Here is a 17,497-nt window from a genome sequence, read left to right on the forward strand (position 1 = left end):
ATAATCTAACCTGGGATGGGTGGCAGTCCGCCCCCCCCTTTATTTGTTTTCAGTTAAGCTGAAAGTTTTTTCCTGTGCTTTTCTTAAGGCCTCAGTATTATGGCTATGTCAGTTAAAAGCTGCTCTTATTGTTGTTTTTTTAATTCATCTTTTTGTTTTAATCTGTTTATCAACTGTGAGCACTCAGGGACTGAAAAGTCCCCTTTGAAATTATAATCTGGCAAGGTTTTTTATTGTCTCTTGAATCTTTTGAATGCATAATCTCCAGTTTAAGATCCCCGTGTAGTTTTAGGATTTCAGTGATAATTAAGTTACCTGAAAATCCGTATTTTTATGCCATCGTGCACATATTTCTGTTAAATCAGAGCTTTTTCTCTGTTCTTCCCCCATTGTTCTTTGTTATTTTTCTCTTTTTAGTTTTCATTATTGCTAATTTTAGATCCTCTTGTAATTTTAAGACATCCTTTGTATCTAATTTGCCCAAAAACCCATGTTTTTTATTTTTTATTCCATCTATGACAGATCATACCTGCTCCTTTTACATAGTTCTCCATAAACTTTACCTCCCCTTCTAAGTCAATTAGTTTACTTTGTTTCTTCCCCATTATGTTTTATGTTAGTTTAATTATAGTATAAATGTCCCAGATAAAAGGTCACTGGCATGAGACTTTAAGGAGAGGACATTAACACGGCCTTCTACTGCGACTAATTCGCAGCGGTGTTAATTTTCTGGAATGAAATCCGACCTGAATCTCCAAAGTCACCAGTACGTAGTTTTAATCTGGGCAAAAGAAAACACAGGACTAGCAGAATCCTGCTGATTCTATTAAAATGCTTAGTCCTCCAAACACACACAACACAGTCACACAGTTAGTTTCAGGTACCTTGTAATTTTTCTAAGTTAACTTGGTGTTATTTTATGAGCTCAATTTACTCCGTTCTTTTTACTTTTATAGCGCTTATTCTATTCCCTCGCAGGGGAATAACCCTTAGTCGTTTTATTTGGCCCCCTTCTTGGCTGGGCCCTACCTTAATTTGTCACTATTCCTTTCACGGTGGAATAAAACCATCCGAATGCAGCGTCCTTACCGGCGACGCACTACCAACGACTTTTAAGTACTTTTCTTCTTTTATTTATATAGCGCTTACTCTATTCCCTCACAGGGGAATAATCCTCAGTCGTTTTCTTTAATCCCCTTCACGGCGGAATTGTACCAAATTTGTCACTATCCCTTTCACGGTGGAATAAAACCATCCGAATGCAGCGTCCTTACCGGCGACGCACTACCAACGACTGTTAAGTACTTTTCCTATGAACTGTATTTTAAAACTGTCTCACCTCGGAGTTGACTTCTTGGTGACTCTTTGGACCCTGTGAGTCACCCCGCGCAGAGGAAGGCAATAACCCACTGGCCAGGTGTGAATTCACACACACCGGGACTTTCAGCCACTCCGGCTAAAGGAGGCTGTGCAGCGGTGCTTCGCTCGACGTCAGGCTTCCCCCACGGATCCCAGAGTCACTGTTAAAGCAAAGAGAAATAAGGTTATTGAATTAATCCGGCTTCGAAGGACCAATAAATGTTAGGTATTATTTAGTCAACTCAGAGGTAAGAACGATACAGTCATAGTTACTTGTGACAAGGGTAGCCCACTTTGCAGTGAAACTACAAAGTTTTGACACCCTATCTCTTTATTTATATACACAGTTCAACAGACAGTTCAGACAGGGTGTATGTGTGTGAGACGGAAAGGAGGCTGGTTCACACAGAGATAACAATGATCTCACACACACAGGGAGGAAGGCATAGTGCAGGTGCCTTGCAACCCAAGGTTTTTACATGAGTGATAACAAGTCCTCACACCCATCCAACATGTTGGGACCCACAGCCATGGATTTCAACATTAAACTCCGGTACATACTTTTCTGGAACTTTCAAAATAAATTGCATTTAACAGACTTTCAGCACAACTTCAGAAGGGGGAAGGGGGTAACAGAGGACTTCCCATGATGCCACTGCCCGCATAAAACCCCCCCCTTCCCACAAGTCTTTCTCTCCAAGCCGGTTGATCGTCAGGATAGGAGCAGGCCAAGCGTGCTAATGTCTTTTGCTGGCAAAAAGACATAAACTCTTCAAACTGGATCCAAGAGTGTCATAAGATCACGCGATCATATGCACAAGTTAAGTATGAGTGAAGCACTGTTTGTGTACCCGGTGATTTCATTCATAAAGAGGGAAAATTAAGGTATAAACATTGCTTACTTTCTCTCCGAGGCCTGCCGAAAAAGTGTCGCAGAGAAATCCCCAGTAGAGAAGTTGTTTCTACAAGCTGAGTCTGAAGGAAGGACAACAGTCCGCATCACTTTGTTAACCCATGTGGTCAACGGACAGAACGAGTCGTCTTTCAAGCCACAGCTCCGGAGGTCAGGTTAACCGCTTGTTGACTGTGGACGCTTCTTCAAACTTCATCGTCGCTTGGACAACATTCCTCACCACAGTTCATGAGGTTAAGTGTTTGGGCAGAGCAGAAAAATAATAGAAAGATTTAGATTGAAATGATCTAAGCGTTTTTCATCTTATGAAGTTTGATTTTGTTTGTGTGAAACTCGGCTATCTTAGTGCTAGCAGGCTATCTGCAGCACTGTTTGTGTTCTGTGTTTGTTATGTCCAGAGTTTTGCTGTTCAATAATGTCAGAGCTCGTCTCACACCTTTCTATTTTGTCCTAATACCATCGCCTTACTGGGCTGGTATTCACAGGACAACCCTTAACAGGCCAAAATATTATTTGATAAAATATTAAAATATTAATATTAAATAATATTCTCAGATTCATAATCACAACACAGGGGGTAACAGAATATTTCAGCCCTCTGAAATAATCAGTTCCCCCTCTATAACATGGGAACAAATTATTTTTCAATAAGTCCTTCACTGTGTTCATTCCTCTCATTATGGAAAATAAGTCCTGTGAAGTTTGACACATTTCCTCTTTATTTGCCAGAGTTACAGGGGCTGTGAAGCTTTTCTTAAAGGTTCATCAATCATATTTGCTGCTTCTCTCAGAAGCTCTGGACATGATTTTGAAACCTCGCTCATTGTGCCCAGGTGGGGTAAGAGTAAGGAATTTCTCTGAACGCTTACGCTGACAAGCTTTTGTTGCCCATGTTCCTGATTCGTGGTAAATAGCGCCACCTAGGGCTAGGGTTATAAATAATTATTTCATGACTTATTTATTTATTGTAATTTGGCACTCTGAACCCTCCATACTGATGACTTCTGTATGACTCATATTTTTTTTTTATTGCAAATGCGGCCATATGAGCTGGTTAACATTACAATTCAGTCAGTCAGTCAGTCATTTTCTACCGCTTATTCCATAGTGGGTCGCGGGACATTACAATTCATACACTACAAAAATACCTTTAATAAAGTTCAGTAAATGTGGGGCATGTAGGCTAAGTTGTATTTTCTACTTCTGTGTGTGTAAAGATTATGATGTGATCAGAGTATTTTAATTTCTAAATAGCAGACATCTTATCAGTTCTCAGGACTTGTAATCTGAAACATTTTTTTCTATAAGAATAATTTCTGTCATATATCACACTGGCTACATGCAGAAGTATAGATGATTCTTCTTATGATCATATTCTCTGCTGTTGGTTTCAGTTTGACTATAAAGATTTTATAACTCATTTTCTGGGTATAGTTGATTCACACTGTAGAATGATCACTGGTTACTCACATTTCTGAAGATAACTCATTTAGTGTGACCAACAGGGTAAATTTGGCAGTGTAACCTGCTTTGCTACAACATAAGGTTATTTGGTGCAGAAGACATTTTGTGATAAAAGTACAGAATGATATAGTCAAGACAAACACGTTGTGCTCAGTGTGTAAAAAGACAAAATATGAAGGATAACGTAAGTTTCAAATTTGACTCAGGAAGTTCAGGTTGTGAATCAGTAATCTAACTTTAAATCAATCTATGATAATTTTGTTGCCTTATTAATCCTAAGAATTTTGTAAAATGGATTCTTGTTTAGAGGTTTTTTTCCTGGGTGGTCATTTCCCTTCAACCCACAGGACAGTTTGTTTTGTGGGTGCTTAGTAATACATATAAATTATGTTCATGTTGTGCCTGTAATAAATCTCACACTACAAAGGCAACAGACAGCTTCATGTGCCGCACAAGGTGCCCTTTTTTTCCACTTGAGCACCTGCCCCTCAAAATGTCTGTGCACGCCACTGTTTGTATTCATAATCATTGTTAAAAATCATGTATCATTTTCCTTCTCCTTCACAATTATGCACTAATTTGTGTTGGTCTGTCACACAAAATCCCATCAAAATACATTAATGTTTGAGGTTGTAACAACAGATAATTCAACATACTTAAATGTATTATGTTTGCACTTTTGTAATTCATTAGGGTTCATGATATACATAGTAAATATGCATGAACATTTTGCCATGCAGATGCAACAATGAGCTATTTGAATTTTATGTTATTTGAAACACAAACTGGTGAAAGCCCAACAGGGCGCACCATCTGCTGCAAGAACATATTCTGTTTTATCCACAACAGCTGGGGGCTGATGCTCTGAAATGACAGTAAGCACACTCTCTCCCACATAGTTTCAAACATTTAAAATACTAACTCCAACTGAAACATTGGCCATTTTGATCTTTGGCCACTAACTGTTGTGTCTGTGACCTTTGCTGTTTGCTTAACTTTAAGAGATGAAATTCAGCCATCTTATTATTTATTTAAAAGTGGATAAAAATTGAACAGATGAAGTTTTAAGACTTTTGGCTTTACAGAAAACTGGAGAAAACAGCATTAAATACACAGTGGATCAAATACAACCTAACTGTACTTCTCTATTATACATCTATACATAAAAGTTTTTTCTACAAACATCCAAAGATGAATTATTTAATGCGCAATTTTCTCGTAATGCAGCGGTAAATGTTGCTTGGTTCAATCTTTGACCTAAAGTAGAAAATTTTCAGACTGTCTGTGTTGCTGTTTGAAGCTTCATTATTGTGGGATTTCCTTCTAAATCTTGGTAAGGCCTTGATGATAATGTAAACATGTTTTGGCTCATAAAGTTCATATGAATTTTCATTAGAACTCCATTTCCACCTGTGAGACTGCTGAGCTAAGATTTATTGCTGGCTCAGGACACCCCTGAGGAAGTCCTCAAAGCGTGGGACAGCATACTGTTGGACTGCAGCTTCCTTGGCAGGTTCATCTGCAGCATTTTCTTCATCAGCAATGGGCTCATCGGCAGAGGCAGCGGGTTCGGAGCGGCGCAATCGGCAGTTGTAGTCATACTCAGGGTCACAGTCGGGATCAGGAAGGATAATGCCGTCCTTTCCGAGCTTTGGGGCCTCGATGCTGGCTGGTGGAGCGAACTTTCCACATTTTGGATCGTAAGGATGGCAGAAGGGTGCCGAAGCCTCAGACCCAGACTTGACTGGGGTGCAGTCCTTGTCATAGTTCACATAGCAGTCGTAGCCTTCCCTGGTCTTGCCGCGGACGCCAAGCTGGTAGCGGACCTGGTTAATTGATTGGTTTGTGTTTTTGTTTCAAAACAAATGCAAAGCAGATTCATGACTATTAAAGAATTTAAAGCATTATTCAACACCATTTTCATTTTACTACATATTTTAATAAGCCATATGTTAGCATGACTATACAGGATTTGTGAAAAAGAAACTATTAAAACCTAAAAATAGGACTTTGGATTCAGACCTGGTGCTCAGGGAGCTGTGGAGGAGGCCTGCGCAGGGCGGCAGCAGCTGCCAGTATGCAGTACGGGTTGGTTCTTGGGTCACAATTCAAGGGAGATGCAGGAGGTATAGGCTTATCCTTGGGGGCGTACTCCAAGACGGGTTTGGTGAGACCAGAGAGCCTTGTGGCAGTCAGCGGGTTGCAGCCCGCATCAAAGAGGGGGTTGCAGTGCTGCTCTTTGGGTGCCTCCCCAGCAGCGAGCGGAGCAGGAGCAGCAACCTTACTGACGCAAAGAGGATCCACTGACGGGTCACAGCTAGGGTACATCAGGTGGTAGAAGCCAGTGGGGGCCTTCTGCACCAGAGGGGGCATGCAGTACGGGTCTTTGGGGTCGCATTTGAGGGCCGCATAGGAAGGAGCTGGACCCAGCACCGGGCGGTACCCAAATGCTGCTCTTAGGTGATACTGCAAGCATTCTACATCCTCAGGTTGGCAGATCCTGAGCAAATCAGACCTCTGCTCAGCGCTCAGGAAGGGCTCCAAGACCGGAGCGTAGTAATAGTAACCAGTGGGGCCCCTCAGAGGCATAGGCAGCACAGGGGTGAGGATGGGAGCTGGTACCTTGACCGGAGCTGGTTCAGGCTCTGGGACAGCAGGCTGGGAGGAAATGGGGTAAAGGCAGTAGGGGTCGAGGTAAGGGTTGCACATCCTGATAGGAGCAGCCTTGAAAGGGGCAGGCATGACCACTGTGGCTTTGGGCTTACTAGTAAACTCAGCTATGCATTCTGGGTCATCGGAATCAGCACAGGTTTTGTATATTTCACTGAGATGTTTGAGGTAGTGATTGAAGGTGGGCTCCTCCTCGGATCTGTGCTTGTTTTGCAAATAGGCCAGATACAGACGATCCAGGTCCTCCACCTGAATAACATGAGCAAAAGCCCCTAAAATTAGCATAATGATTTCAAGCCCCTGAACATGAATTTAAAATAATAAATTCTTAGCTAATTCTTGATAAATAAATGCAAATCCGAGGCCTTTTTGGCATGTTGTATATTTGAAGCAGAAAAGCAGCCTGACTTAAACAAGAGAGATGGCATGGATATACATCACTGAGAAATATCTAAATATTTAAAGAAGGTAAAGGAATATTAATACTTTTATGTGAGCAAGATCTTAGCAATAAATAATTAATTGTTGTCATCTGAACTGAAGGAAATACTATGAAAGGCTATGAGAAAAAGGATGAAATATTCTTACTGTCTGAAATTATTTATTTAATGCAGTGGATGAAGAATAAGCATTTTAATATACAACCCAGTGATGCAAACTGCTGGATTTTTCAAGGAAAAATGAGTAGCATCATAATCGTGATGGGGATAAAAATGAATAATTGATGTGAGACAAGCTCCACTCACCCCCTCCTGGTTGTGGGTTTCCATAAAGTACTTGTACCATCCCCAGAAGTCAGACGCACGATTGAACTGGGGCACCGCCAAGACGGGGACATTCCTTCTGTTGCGGACCAGCTTTTTCAAGTTGGCCATTGCCTCTGTTTTCACATCATCAGATATTGCAGCTGCTGTAGGGGGAAACAGCAGAGAAAATAAGCTGATGTTAGCTGTGCTGGTACCACAATTTATCCTGAAAGTAACTCAAAATCAAGAAAATATGTTGTTACTTGCAGCCATTATTATTTTAGCTTATGTAATTCTCGACAATGTCCTCCTAACAACAACGATACTTTTGCTTGTGTGTTTTTTAGATTAAAAAGACAAAGCTTAACTGATTAACGCTTCATTGGAAAATAATGACCTATAGTAGAGTGTAGGATTTAAGTCTACACTAAACTGCATGAGGTGCAGGCATGCTGAGTTGGAGAGTAGAGTTTATTGCTTCTTTTTCTCATAATCCATTTATTAATTGAGCTTTTCAAAGTCCTTGAGTTTCTCATGCCACGTCAGACACATCCACACCTTCTTCCTGCTTGTTCTGCCCCACTGGAACGGCCCCCAGAAACTCTGTAAAAACACAAACAGGAGCCACATTAGCAGCGGCAATATTTCCTAAATGGAACCAGATGTTGGGCTTTCTCTCAACATCAGGGAAAACGCTAAGCTGCCAATAAGCCGCTGGGTGAAAAGCGGCAGGTGCTGGTGCTCTGGCGCCCCGACCCAGGCAGCATCCTGCAAATTACCCACCCTCTACCCCTCCACCTCCACTTCTCCATACAGCCCAGAGCATTTTGCGTCGTTTGGCTTTGAACTAAAATGGTGGTGTTTACTCCTCAGCCGGGGGTCTACTCAAAGTCTGACTGTAAAACTACAAAGAGAGGGCCCTCACACAAACCAATTATGGATACACTGTAAATATAGCTGGTGGGAGGGAGAGGACATGTCCTGGTGTTTAACGGAGACGTTTATGAGTGTAAGAAAAACAGCCAAGTCAACTGAGTATTACACAAATGTCCACTTATCCTTCTATGTTTTTTACTCCAACACAGTTTGTAGATCTAGAAAGCACCATGTTTACAAGATGTTCTACCTTCAAAGAGACAAGGGTAAATACATCTTTACAACAATGGAAACATCATCAAGATAGAAACCGCTGCCAGGTCCAAATTTATCTTATGGGCTCTTATAATATATTAAGAAATGGACAAAAAGCTGTAAAACAGCAAATCATGCTAAATCAAAAAAATTCAAATTACCCATAATTTGCAGTTATTTTGTTTTTCTATAACTTTAACAACTATTTAAAACACATTTCAAATTCTAAAAAACTCTGTTGGAATTAACTATTATGCTCGATAACTAGAAAACCTGCATTTGTATCAATCATTTAAAGGACATTTAGGCTGAAACCTATTTCTATACCTATCAGTACTTGGGGTACTGATAGGTATAGTGGGTAGGGTAGTAAATACTTATTACTACTACTAAGTACTCTCTCACTGGTTACATGTAGGTATACAACAACATGCTTGAATCTGAATCTTGAATTTTAAATCATGAATGTCAAAAGTTATGAGTCCTGCAGCATAGACTATTTTTTATGCTTCTAAGATCATATGAATATAAAGCCATCTGTATCCTACTGACAAACTACTAATGTTAATAGTTTACCTAATGTTCTACTTTAATGTATTGAAAATGCATTTAGATTTTCTATGATAAATTGCTGATATACTGACAGAAAAATATGATATATAGCAGTTTCAAAATAGATTTTAGTATACTGATCTTCAAACAGTTTTTGCAAATATAGTTAATTGTGTCAGAATGTCATATATTTAGTACATTACTTAAGATTTTTTTTATTATTATATTTTTGCTTGCAATTGTCGGTATCATTAAAGTCTTTTTTTTTTTTTTTTGTATTTTAATGTTTGAAATAAATGTGTTTCTTTTTAAGCTCTAGCTTTGTGAAGCTCTTTGTGACCTTTATCTGTAAAAGGTGCTGAAGAAGAAAACTTAGTTACTAATATCAGAATACATCACACCAGTGGCGCAAAAAGTGGGTATGCACTGTGTGCAACGCATAGGGGCGCTGCACTAGAGGGGGCGTCAAAACCCCCAATAGAAAAAATGTTTTTCTAGTTGGCATTTTCTATATTTAACAGCATGAAATGATCAATAACAGAGTAACGGTCAGTGTTGCGAGGTGTACAATAATTATCGTATTTGTACAATAATTTTGCTCTCTACGATGTACGATCAATATTTCTAAAAAAAAAAAAGGCCAAATGTACGATAATTTGACCATTCCGTGAATGTGTGGTTGTAATCAGTCGTCATCAGCCTATCGCCAAAGTCTGTCGGAGTTCTTTTGTGAACCCTGAAGGCATCTGTGTCCGGATACGGAAACAGATGCTGGAAATTCCAGCCAATCGTGCTTTTCTAAATGTGACGTACGAGTGACGTGATGCGTTGGCCTCATAACAACGGCCATGATTGGCTGAATAGTCCACTGCGCCCCGCCCATGATTGAGGAAAAGAAAAAAAGAAAAGAAGAAGAAGCAGAGCCCGACACTGTGGGGCTGCAGCTGTTGATAAATCCTTTCCGTTTTGACGCCTCAAAGCTGCGAGTTCCTGTTAGACGCTATTCAACACATCAACAGACTTGTTATGTGGGTTATGACGAGTGTACGATAATTTCCCTCAAAATACGATAATTTTATGTCTCTAGTACAATAATCCTACATTTCGCACCTGGCAACACTGGTAACGGCGCTGATTAGGCGCCCCTCTGATCCTTCACCTCCCCTCCTATCGCTCTCCCTTCCCACACAGGTGTCTTGGGCACACGCCCCTAGGAGAACCTCTCAGGCGTGTTTTTTTGTTTTTGTTTTAAATCTTAGGCCCTGTCCCAATACCCGCACTTCCACCTATGTGTCCCTGAATTGCAGGTTCCCGTTGATGGGTTCGAGTGCGTAGTGTGTCCCAATTCTCCAGAGTGGTCCTTAGCTCCGCCCCCTTTGTGCCCCACATCCGCCCTTCGGCGAAGTCCACTATATTACCCACAATTCACTGCTGCAGATGACGTTCTGAGCAAAAACCAATCACAACTGTCAGCGTAACCAGCCATAAAATCAGAATAATAAGAACTGCGTAAACTTTAGACAGCAGGCCGACAAATATATATATATTTTTTACTGGTTTTCCAGGCTCAACATTATAAGATACCACTGGGTTCAGAGTGAGTCTGGGCAGTCAGTAGGCCATAACACTGAAGTTACCTTTCAAACAAACACTGGTACGGCAAGAGTCTGGTGTATAAGCCTCCTTCGCTTTCTGCACTTTCTTCTCAAAACAATTGCTTGTTGCAGTTTTAAAATATGTTTTTTGGCAGGGGGACACTTGAGTTTAAATGTCTTATTTAATATCACTACAGTGGTGTTGTGATGTATCTGATAAGTCAGATCAGATGCAATGTCCAGTCAGTAACTGTTATCCAACAAGGAGATCATTTAAATTTAAAGATTCGTTTCATTGTGTTTTGACTGCTGTATTTTTTAAACCTACTTAACACAAAATTAATGTCATTCAGCTGTGAGGATGGAGAGAAAGAAGAGAAGATGACAGAGGAAGAATCAGGATAGACAGGGGAAGGCAACAGGTTGATCTAATATTAGGTGGAAGTGAAGGAACAGCTACTTAATCCCAAGCAAAAATGTTTAAACGTTATTTTAAAAAAACTGTATTAAGATCTGTAATTTTTACAACTAATATAGAATGCTTTTTTGACCATATGACTTAGTGGAGAATGCCACAGACAAGGGGTGAAAGAGGCAGACATGAGGTCAGTGATAGAAGAGACAAGTGATAGCCATCGAAAATGGATGCTTCTCCTGAATTCAAAGAGAAACGACTTAGGAAGCAAAATAAGTTCCCAGATGACAATTCATGCACTGGTCATCATGAAAAGGAACCCACAAGGCATTTCAGGTGCATGGTTTTCAATGTTATTGTTGACACACTCCTGGAAGAGCTGTCTGAGAGGTTTTACAATTTTCAACGTGTGTCTGAGAAATTTAAATTCATCACTAAAATGGAGCACATGACTAAAGCTGAGCTGGAGGAATCAGTGACCACATATGCCCTGACCATCTGGGATGTGTCAAGAGATATCATTCAAGAAATATACCCAGCAAGCTGTCTACTGAAGGGTTACAAGACTCTAGAAAAGTTAAATTTCCTCATTCAAGAGAACCTTGCTTTGGTATTTCCAAATTTGACAGTAGCCCTTAGAGTATTTTTAACTATGCCCCTGACAGTTACATCTGCAGAGAGATCATTTAGCAAGCTCAAGCTCATCAAAACATACCTTCGTTCAAATATGAGCAATGATCGCTTGTTCCAGTTAGCAGTGATAGCTATTGAAAACAGTGTGGCACGGTCTATTTCATTTGATGTTATACTTGACAAATGGGCAAGTGCAAAGTCACGGAATGTAACAGTTTAAATCTCATAAATGTTAAAACTCTGACATGGAGTCCAGGCTGTTAAGATTTCATATGTCCGCTACAGAAAATGTTGAGCACTGAGTGCCACTACTATTATATATTTGTACTTTATTAAACTTCTTATTTGCTTATGATTGAATTGATCACCTGATATAATATGTAACATAAAAAAAAATCCATAATACACATAATATGACTACTGTATTTTCTAAGGGAGGCTCTGTGGCTCTGTGAAGTAGTGTTGTCAAGGAGCAGCAAGGTGAACAAGAAAACAGCATCAGCCCCCGGTTTCAGATTCTTCTGTTGACTTTTTATTTCTTACTTTTGACTCAGACCACTCTTTTTTTCTAGCTTCCAAGCACCCACTGGTTTGTATAGCCAGTTGGCAACACACCTGCACTTGAGTGGACCAAGCCACAATTAGACAGGAAAAAAAAAAAAAAATCTAAACAGAGAAACTAGAAAAACAAAATTACTAATCTAATTTACAAACTCATCTTCATAATGAAAGGATCTGCAAAATATACCATGTAATAGAAGTTAACTCAAAAGTTACTTTAAAGAAAAACAAACAAAGCAATTCTCTAAAGAAAACCCTCTAATTGGTAGAGCCCAACAAGGACATCATCCAGCCATTCAAGCAGGAAACACTATGACAAATAATGGGGAATAAAAAGGAAAATAAATACCATGAATATACTTTGAAACAAAATAAACAAATTCAACCAATAGTCCAGAAGTAATAGCTTTAACCCAAACATATAAATAGATGGAAACTGCAACATAATGCTGACACAAACAAACCCGGGATAGTAAGTGAAGCAAAGTTGCAAACTAATGTTTAAATTTAAGCTTTATGACCAGCTACCGAAAGTAAATAAATCAGAAATAAGAATAAGGGAAAAGTGGTAAACACCACTTTGTCACAGGCCCACTTGTACAAGTTTATGTCGGGGGGGGGATAATGTGACATTATCATTTTAACTGTTAAATACTCTACTTTTGTCCTTTTTTGTGTGTTCTTAAGCAAAACAAGATCAAATTAAAAGCATAGATATGTATTCTTATGGTTGTTGTAATTGTAAAATATTTCAAATTACCGAACTTTTGATTTTGCTGCTTTTTTATACGACAATTATTAATAGTTGTATCAAACATAGCAAATCAGAACACCTCAAACTACAATTACAGTGACTATTGTGACAATAAATAGTTGAGAAAATGTTTACATTTGTGAGTGTATTTCCAAGTTCAGCTGACCCCTGAAGAATCTCCATTTTAAGAGGCTACAAACCACCGAGGACCCCCTCAGCCTTCCTCCTGCTCCACAGAAACATTTGGGAAACGTTACCCCTCAAAATCATGGGTTTAAATGCTTAAAAAGATGGACAAGGGGTAAAATGGAATTCAGCCATAGTCTTTGTTCTATAAACACTTTAGGAAAAAAATGTATTTTAGGTATGTTCTAATAAAGGATTTGGTTGCAAAATTATTTATACAACCCAAATAAAAATGAGGGCATCATTAAATGTTACCTAATCACAGAAAATGTCTAATTACTGACTCCGATCTGTTAAATCAGTTATAGCAACAAGGGTGAGATAATTGAAGTAGCGGTAATTGTGTCTTTATTTATAACGAACAGATTTTGCAACAATTTCAGAGATTATGATTTCTTTTCAGATATATTTGCTGAGATGTCAATGTGATAAAAATGCTATTTTTCTATTTAAGTCTAGTTGCATTTAGTTGTTTCTTCATCTTTCTCTTACCATAGCTTTTTATGTTACAAAGGGATGCTTTTACTCAAGAGCACAAAACGTACAATAAATAATAGAAACTGGAAACAAAGATTAATTCTAAACCTGCTCATTGTTGTTAATCGACGTCTCACCTGGTAATAAAACAATTGCTAACAGGAGACCTGTGCGGATGAGGGAGAGCAATGGTCGTCCAGAACGTGCCATTTTGGGGTTTATGTGCTTCCTGTAGGAAAAGACAGTGGACAATATTCAGGGTTTCTGCAGGATTAGCATCTGGCGGTGCCATGTAACACATTACAATGCAACTTGACTAGGATTGAACTTCTCATCTTTTTTCCTTTTCTGTGAAGAGTTTTTCAGCTGGCTGTTAGAAACGGATTACACAAAGCTTTCAGAACAAAGAGACCGACTGATGCAGAGACAATAGAGAGGATTGAGGACATGCACTAATAGAGCTTTTGATGGATTATGGAAAATAATGAGAATATCAAATACATCGCCTGAACTCAACAATCAAACCAACAGAAGCTTGTTATGCTCTTTTCTGTTGCTGCACGGATGGCTGTTGAATTACAGCTGCTACAAATATCAATTCTGCAGGTTTTATCACTGCTTGTAAATCATTTTAAGTTTTGCCCTTTTTAAAGTCATGAAAGTTGCCAAGAACCTTCATAAAACATAGAAATAACTTCACCCCTTACCTGCAAAGGTGCAGAGAATTTGGAACCTCCAATCGCCTCCGGATCCAGCGGTTCTCTCTGGGGGGAGGAGTGGCTTTTCTAAGCTGTCTGAACCCTAAAGCTTTCTGCTTCCCCGTATGAGCCAGACACGCAAGGAAACATTTTTAAGGAGTCCTCCTAGATCATTAAAAAACAAAAAAGGACATGTCATGAGGCTAAGACAAGTTGTCAGGCTCTGCAGGATTGGCTCTTGCACTGCCAAACATCCAATCAGCAGCGATCCTGTAATTAGGAAAGGTGAGCAGCTCGACTTCTCTCGTCATGGACAACAACCTGAAGCTCAGCACTGAGTTTTCTTCCTCATTGGGGTGGAATTTCAGGTGATTTTCCAGCTAATTTTCATCATCTTGATTTTAAGATGGGTTCAAATTTCTTTGACTCACACATGCTTAAAAGGCTGAGGCATCACAGTGATGGCTGATAAAAATTTTGATTACAAAATGTTAGGTATTCTTGGCACGTTCCTAAAGATACAACAGCAGCAGCGAATAAGAGACAAAATATCCCCTTTTACAGTTAAGACACTTCTGTTTGTTTGTACTTGAAATTCTTATTGTTGCAGCAGTTTTGCAGAAATGTAAAGCAAAGAACAAATAAATTCAGTGTTGCATCAGATCACATAAATAAGGGAAAATAACATTTGACAAGAATATATATTCTTGTCATATATTATTTACATGGTTCCTGTGATATATTAGTCACAGGAACCATGTGACTAATATATAGCAGTTGTTGCGCCACCATGTTTCATATTTTCAAAGTTGGTGTAATTAGTCAATTGCTGGGTCGCTCAGCTTTTTTCCTCACCTGAAGAATTTTTAAAATTTGAAAATGAAGCTATATAACCAGCCCCCCCAAAAATAATTTCTTTAAAATAGCTTACTTTCTTCCACATGCATCTTTTATATGGAACAACATGAAGGAAAGTTGAGTCATTAGGAAAGGTATACCTCATACAGAGAGCCAATAAAGGCAGCAAACTGCAGATACAGTAGGAGGCAGAGCCTGCAGGACCAGCATACCAACAGCTCTGCTTGTTGGGTATATAATCCTGATGCCTGGGCTCTGCCACGTAGCCTGCAAAGCCTGCAGTCTGTATTAGAGAAACATACAGAGCGTTGTGGGAGCAGTGGAAACTGTTGAAAACAGGCTTAAAAAGATCAAACCACGCAGCAAACTTCTGAGGCTGCAGCATCTCCTAGATAGGCCTATATTTTTAAGTTGTGGCCTTAATTGATCATCAGTTGCACTTTATATTTATGTTTATATATTTAAAGGTAATTAGGCACCTTTGTTAACATGACTAATTCAGTCCACTAGGCAGTTAAAATCTGATATTTACAAAGATAACCTTTTTTTCTTTTCACTGACATTAAAGCAGACTAGTTTTTATGATTGAGTTCAGTTCGAATTGAAAAAAATAATTTCTGGCCTTTGACTAAGGCCAGAATAATAGGTATTTTAAGAATTTTCTTCTTCTTTTTTAAATTAAGAAAATTACATACATTTCTTAGTTTTTGGAAGATTTACCTTCTAAACTGATTCTGTTCAAAAGTCTTGAGTGTCGTCACAAAAACATCTTGCAATAGTTTGATGGAAGTTTGGTCCATTCCTCTTGAAAGAACTGCTGTAACTGAGTTAGGTTTGTAGGCTGCTTCAAACACACACACACACACACACACACACACACACACTTTCCCAGCTCTGCCCAGACTGAAATCAGGGCTTTGTGGTGACCATTCCAAAGGTTGACTTTGTTGTCCTTAAGCTATTATATAGCTAATTTAGAGGTAAGCTTAGGGTCATTGTCCATTTGGAAAACCCATTTGGACCCAAGCTTTAACCACCTTGCTGATGCGTCTTGCTATCAATGCACAGCCAATTTAATGACACTTGAAATTAAAATGCGTGTTTCCATCCATCAGTACAATGTATATACAGTATGTAAATATCTTGTCATATTTACTGCTAATCCTTCAGTTTTTTACCTACAAAAAACATTTTTATGTGTGTTTTCTGCACATTGATAGTAAATCAGTATCACATATTACAAATTGGATTAAATTATGAATTTAATATTTTAACAATATTTTGAACAAAGGGTTGCACAGTGGCGCAATTGGTAGCACTGTTGCAGTAAGAAGGTTCTGGGTTCGACTCCCGGCCAAGGGTCTTTCTGCATGAGTTTGCATGTTCTCCTCTTGAATGTGTGGGTTCTCTCTGGGTACTCCGGCTTCCTCCAACAGTCCAAAGACATGACATGTTAGGTTCATTGGTCTTTTTAAAATTCCCTCAGGTATGAATGTGTGTGTGCATGGTTGTTCATCCTGGGTGCCTCTGTGTTGCCCTTTGATGGACTGGCGACCTGTCCAGGATGTACCCCGCCTCTCGCACATAGACTGCTATAGATAAGCACCAGCTCCTTCGGGACCCTGTAATGGATGGACGGATGGATGGATTTGAAACAAATAAAGTTGGTGAATTATATTGAGGTATTTAAAAGCGAACTCATTTGAAAAAGCCCAATGTCTTGTGCTCTGTTTAGAGTCTGAATGATGTTTCTTTCTGAAAATAAGAGGGATAGTCGGTTCTCAAGAGCAAATGTTTCTGCAAAGGTTGCACACCTAGCCACATTAACGCAAAAAATGAGTGTGAAATAATACAAAGGAATTTATGATGCTTGTGTGCATGCTCGTAAATCTTTCTTCTATAGACTCTTTTTCTTCAGGTCAACACTAAATTTGCCTTAAGGAATTACAATCTACTGTTATCAACCTCCTGTACACTAAACATTGATTTTGATGACAAACTTTTTGCCTCCAATGTACTGCATTTATTGCTCTTCCAAACACACTATCAAAATGTGACATGCCTGTCTGAAATAGAAATTAAGTGACATGTCCTGATTTCACAGATATTGTTCATTTAGCTATTTTTGAAGCTATAGTGAAATTTAAAACTAAACATTGATCATCGTGTTCTGCAGTTGTTCCTAAATGCTGCCTATCGTTTGGCAGTTTGTCTTTGTGGACACGTGTCTCACAGGAACCGTGTGACTAATGGTGACTCAGCCTTGGCAATTTTCACAGTTTTAAATTAACGCGACTGTCACTGAGGGAAACATACCGTTGTTGTCTTTGGCTCGGAGTCAGCATCTGCCTGTGCTTGGAAGTCGGAGAGCAGGAGATTTTAGCCAAAAACAACCATGAAAAGTTTAACTTTTTGGAGATCAGGGGTAAATAAAACACAGGCGTTTGGTAAAAGAATGATCCCTGGTAAATCTGGTGGTCAAAAC

General features: G+C 39.2%; 1 protein-coding gene across 2 annotated transcripts; it reads right to left on the reverse strand.

Annotated features, from left to right (window-relative positions):
• Positions 1-4,746: 4,746 nt before the first annotated feature.
• Positions 4,747-14,319, reverse strand: and2 (actinodin2). Of its 2 annotated transcripts, XM_047367439.1 has the most exons (6): positions 14,164-14,319; positions 13,594-13,685; positions 7,711-7,755; positions 7,153-7,316; positions 5,759-6,655; positions 4,747-5,562 (listed from the first exon to the last, which is right to left on the reverse strand). In XM_047367439.1, the coding sequence occupies exons 2-6, from the start codon at positions 13,664-13,666 to the stop codon at positions 5,170-5,172; spliced, it is 1,572 nt and encodes a 523-aa protein (XP_047223395.1). In that variant the 5' UTR covers positions 13,667-13,685; positions 14,164-14,319; the 3' UTR covers positions 4,747-5,169. The 2 variants fall into 2 exon arrangements, with proteins under 2 accessions (XP_047223395.1, XP_047223396.1); XM_047367440.1 differs by lacking the exons at positions 13,594-13,685; positions 14,164-14,319 and adding an exon at positions 9,946-10,162.
• Between the last annotated feature and the right edge of the window lie 3,178 nt (positions 14,320-17,497).

The sequence above is a fragment of the Girardinichthys multiradiatus genome, chromosome 6 (assembly GCF_021462225.1).
Source record: "Girardinichthys multiradiatus isolate DD_20200921_A chromosome 6, DD_fGirMul_XY1, whole genome shotgun sequence".
Classification (NCBI taxonomy): Eukaryota; Metazoa; Chordata; class Actinopteri; order Cyprinodontiformes; family Goodeidae; genus Girardinichthys; species Girardinichthys multiradiatus.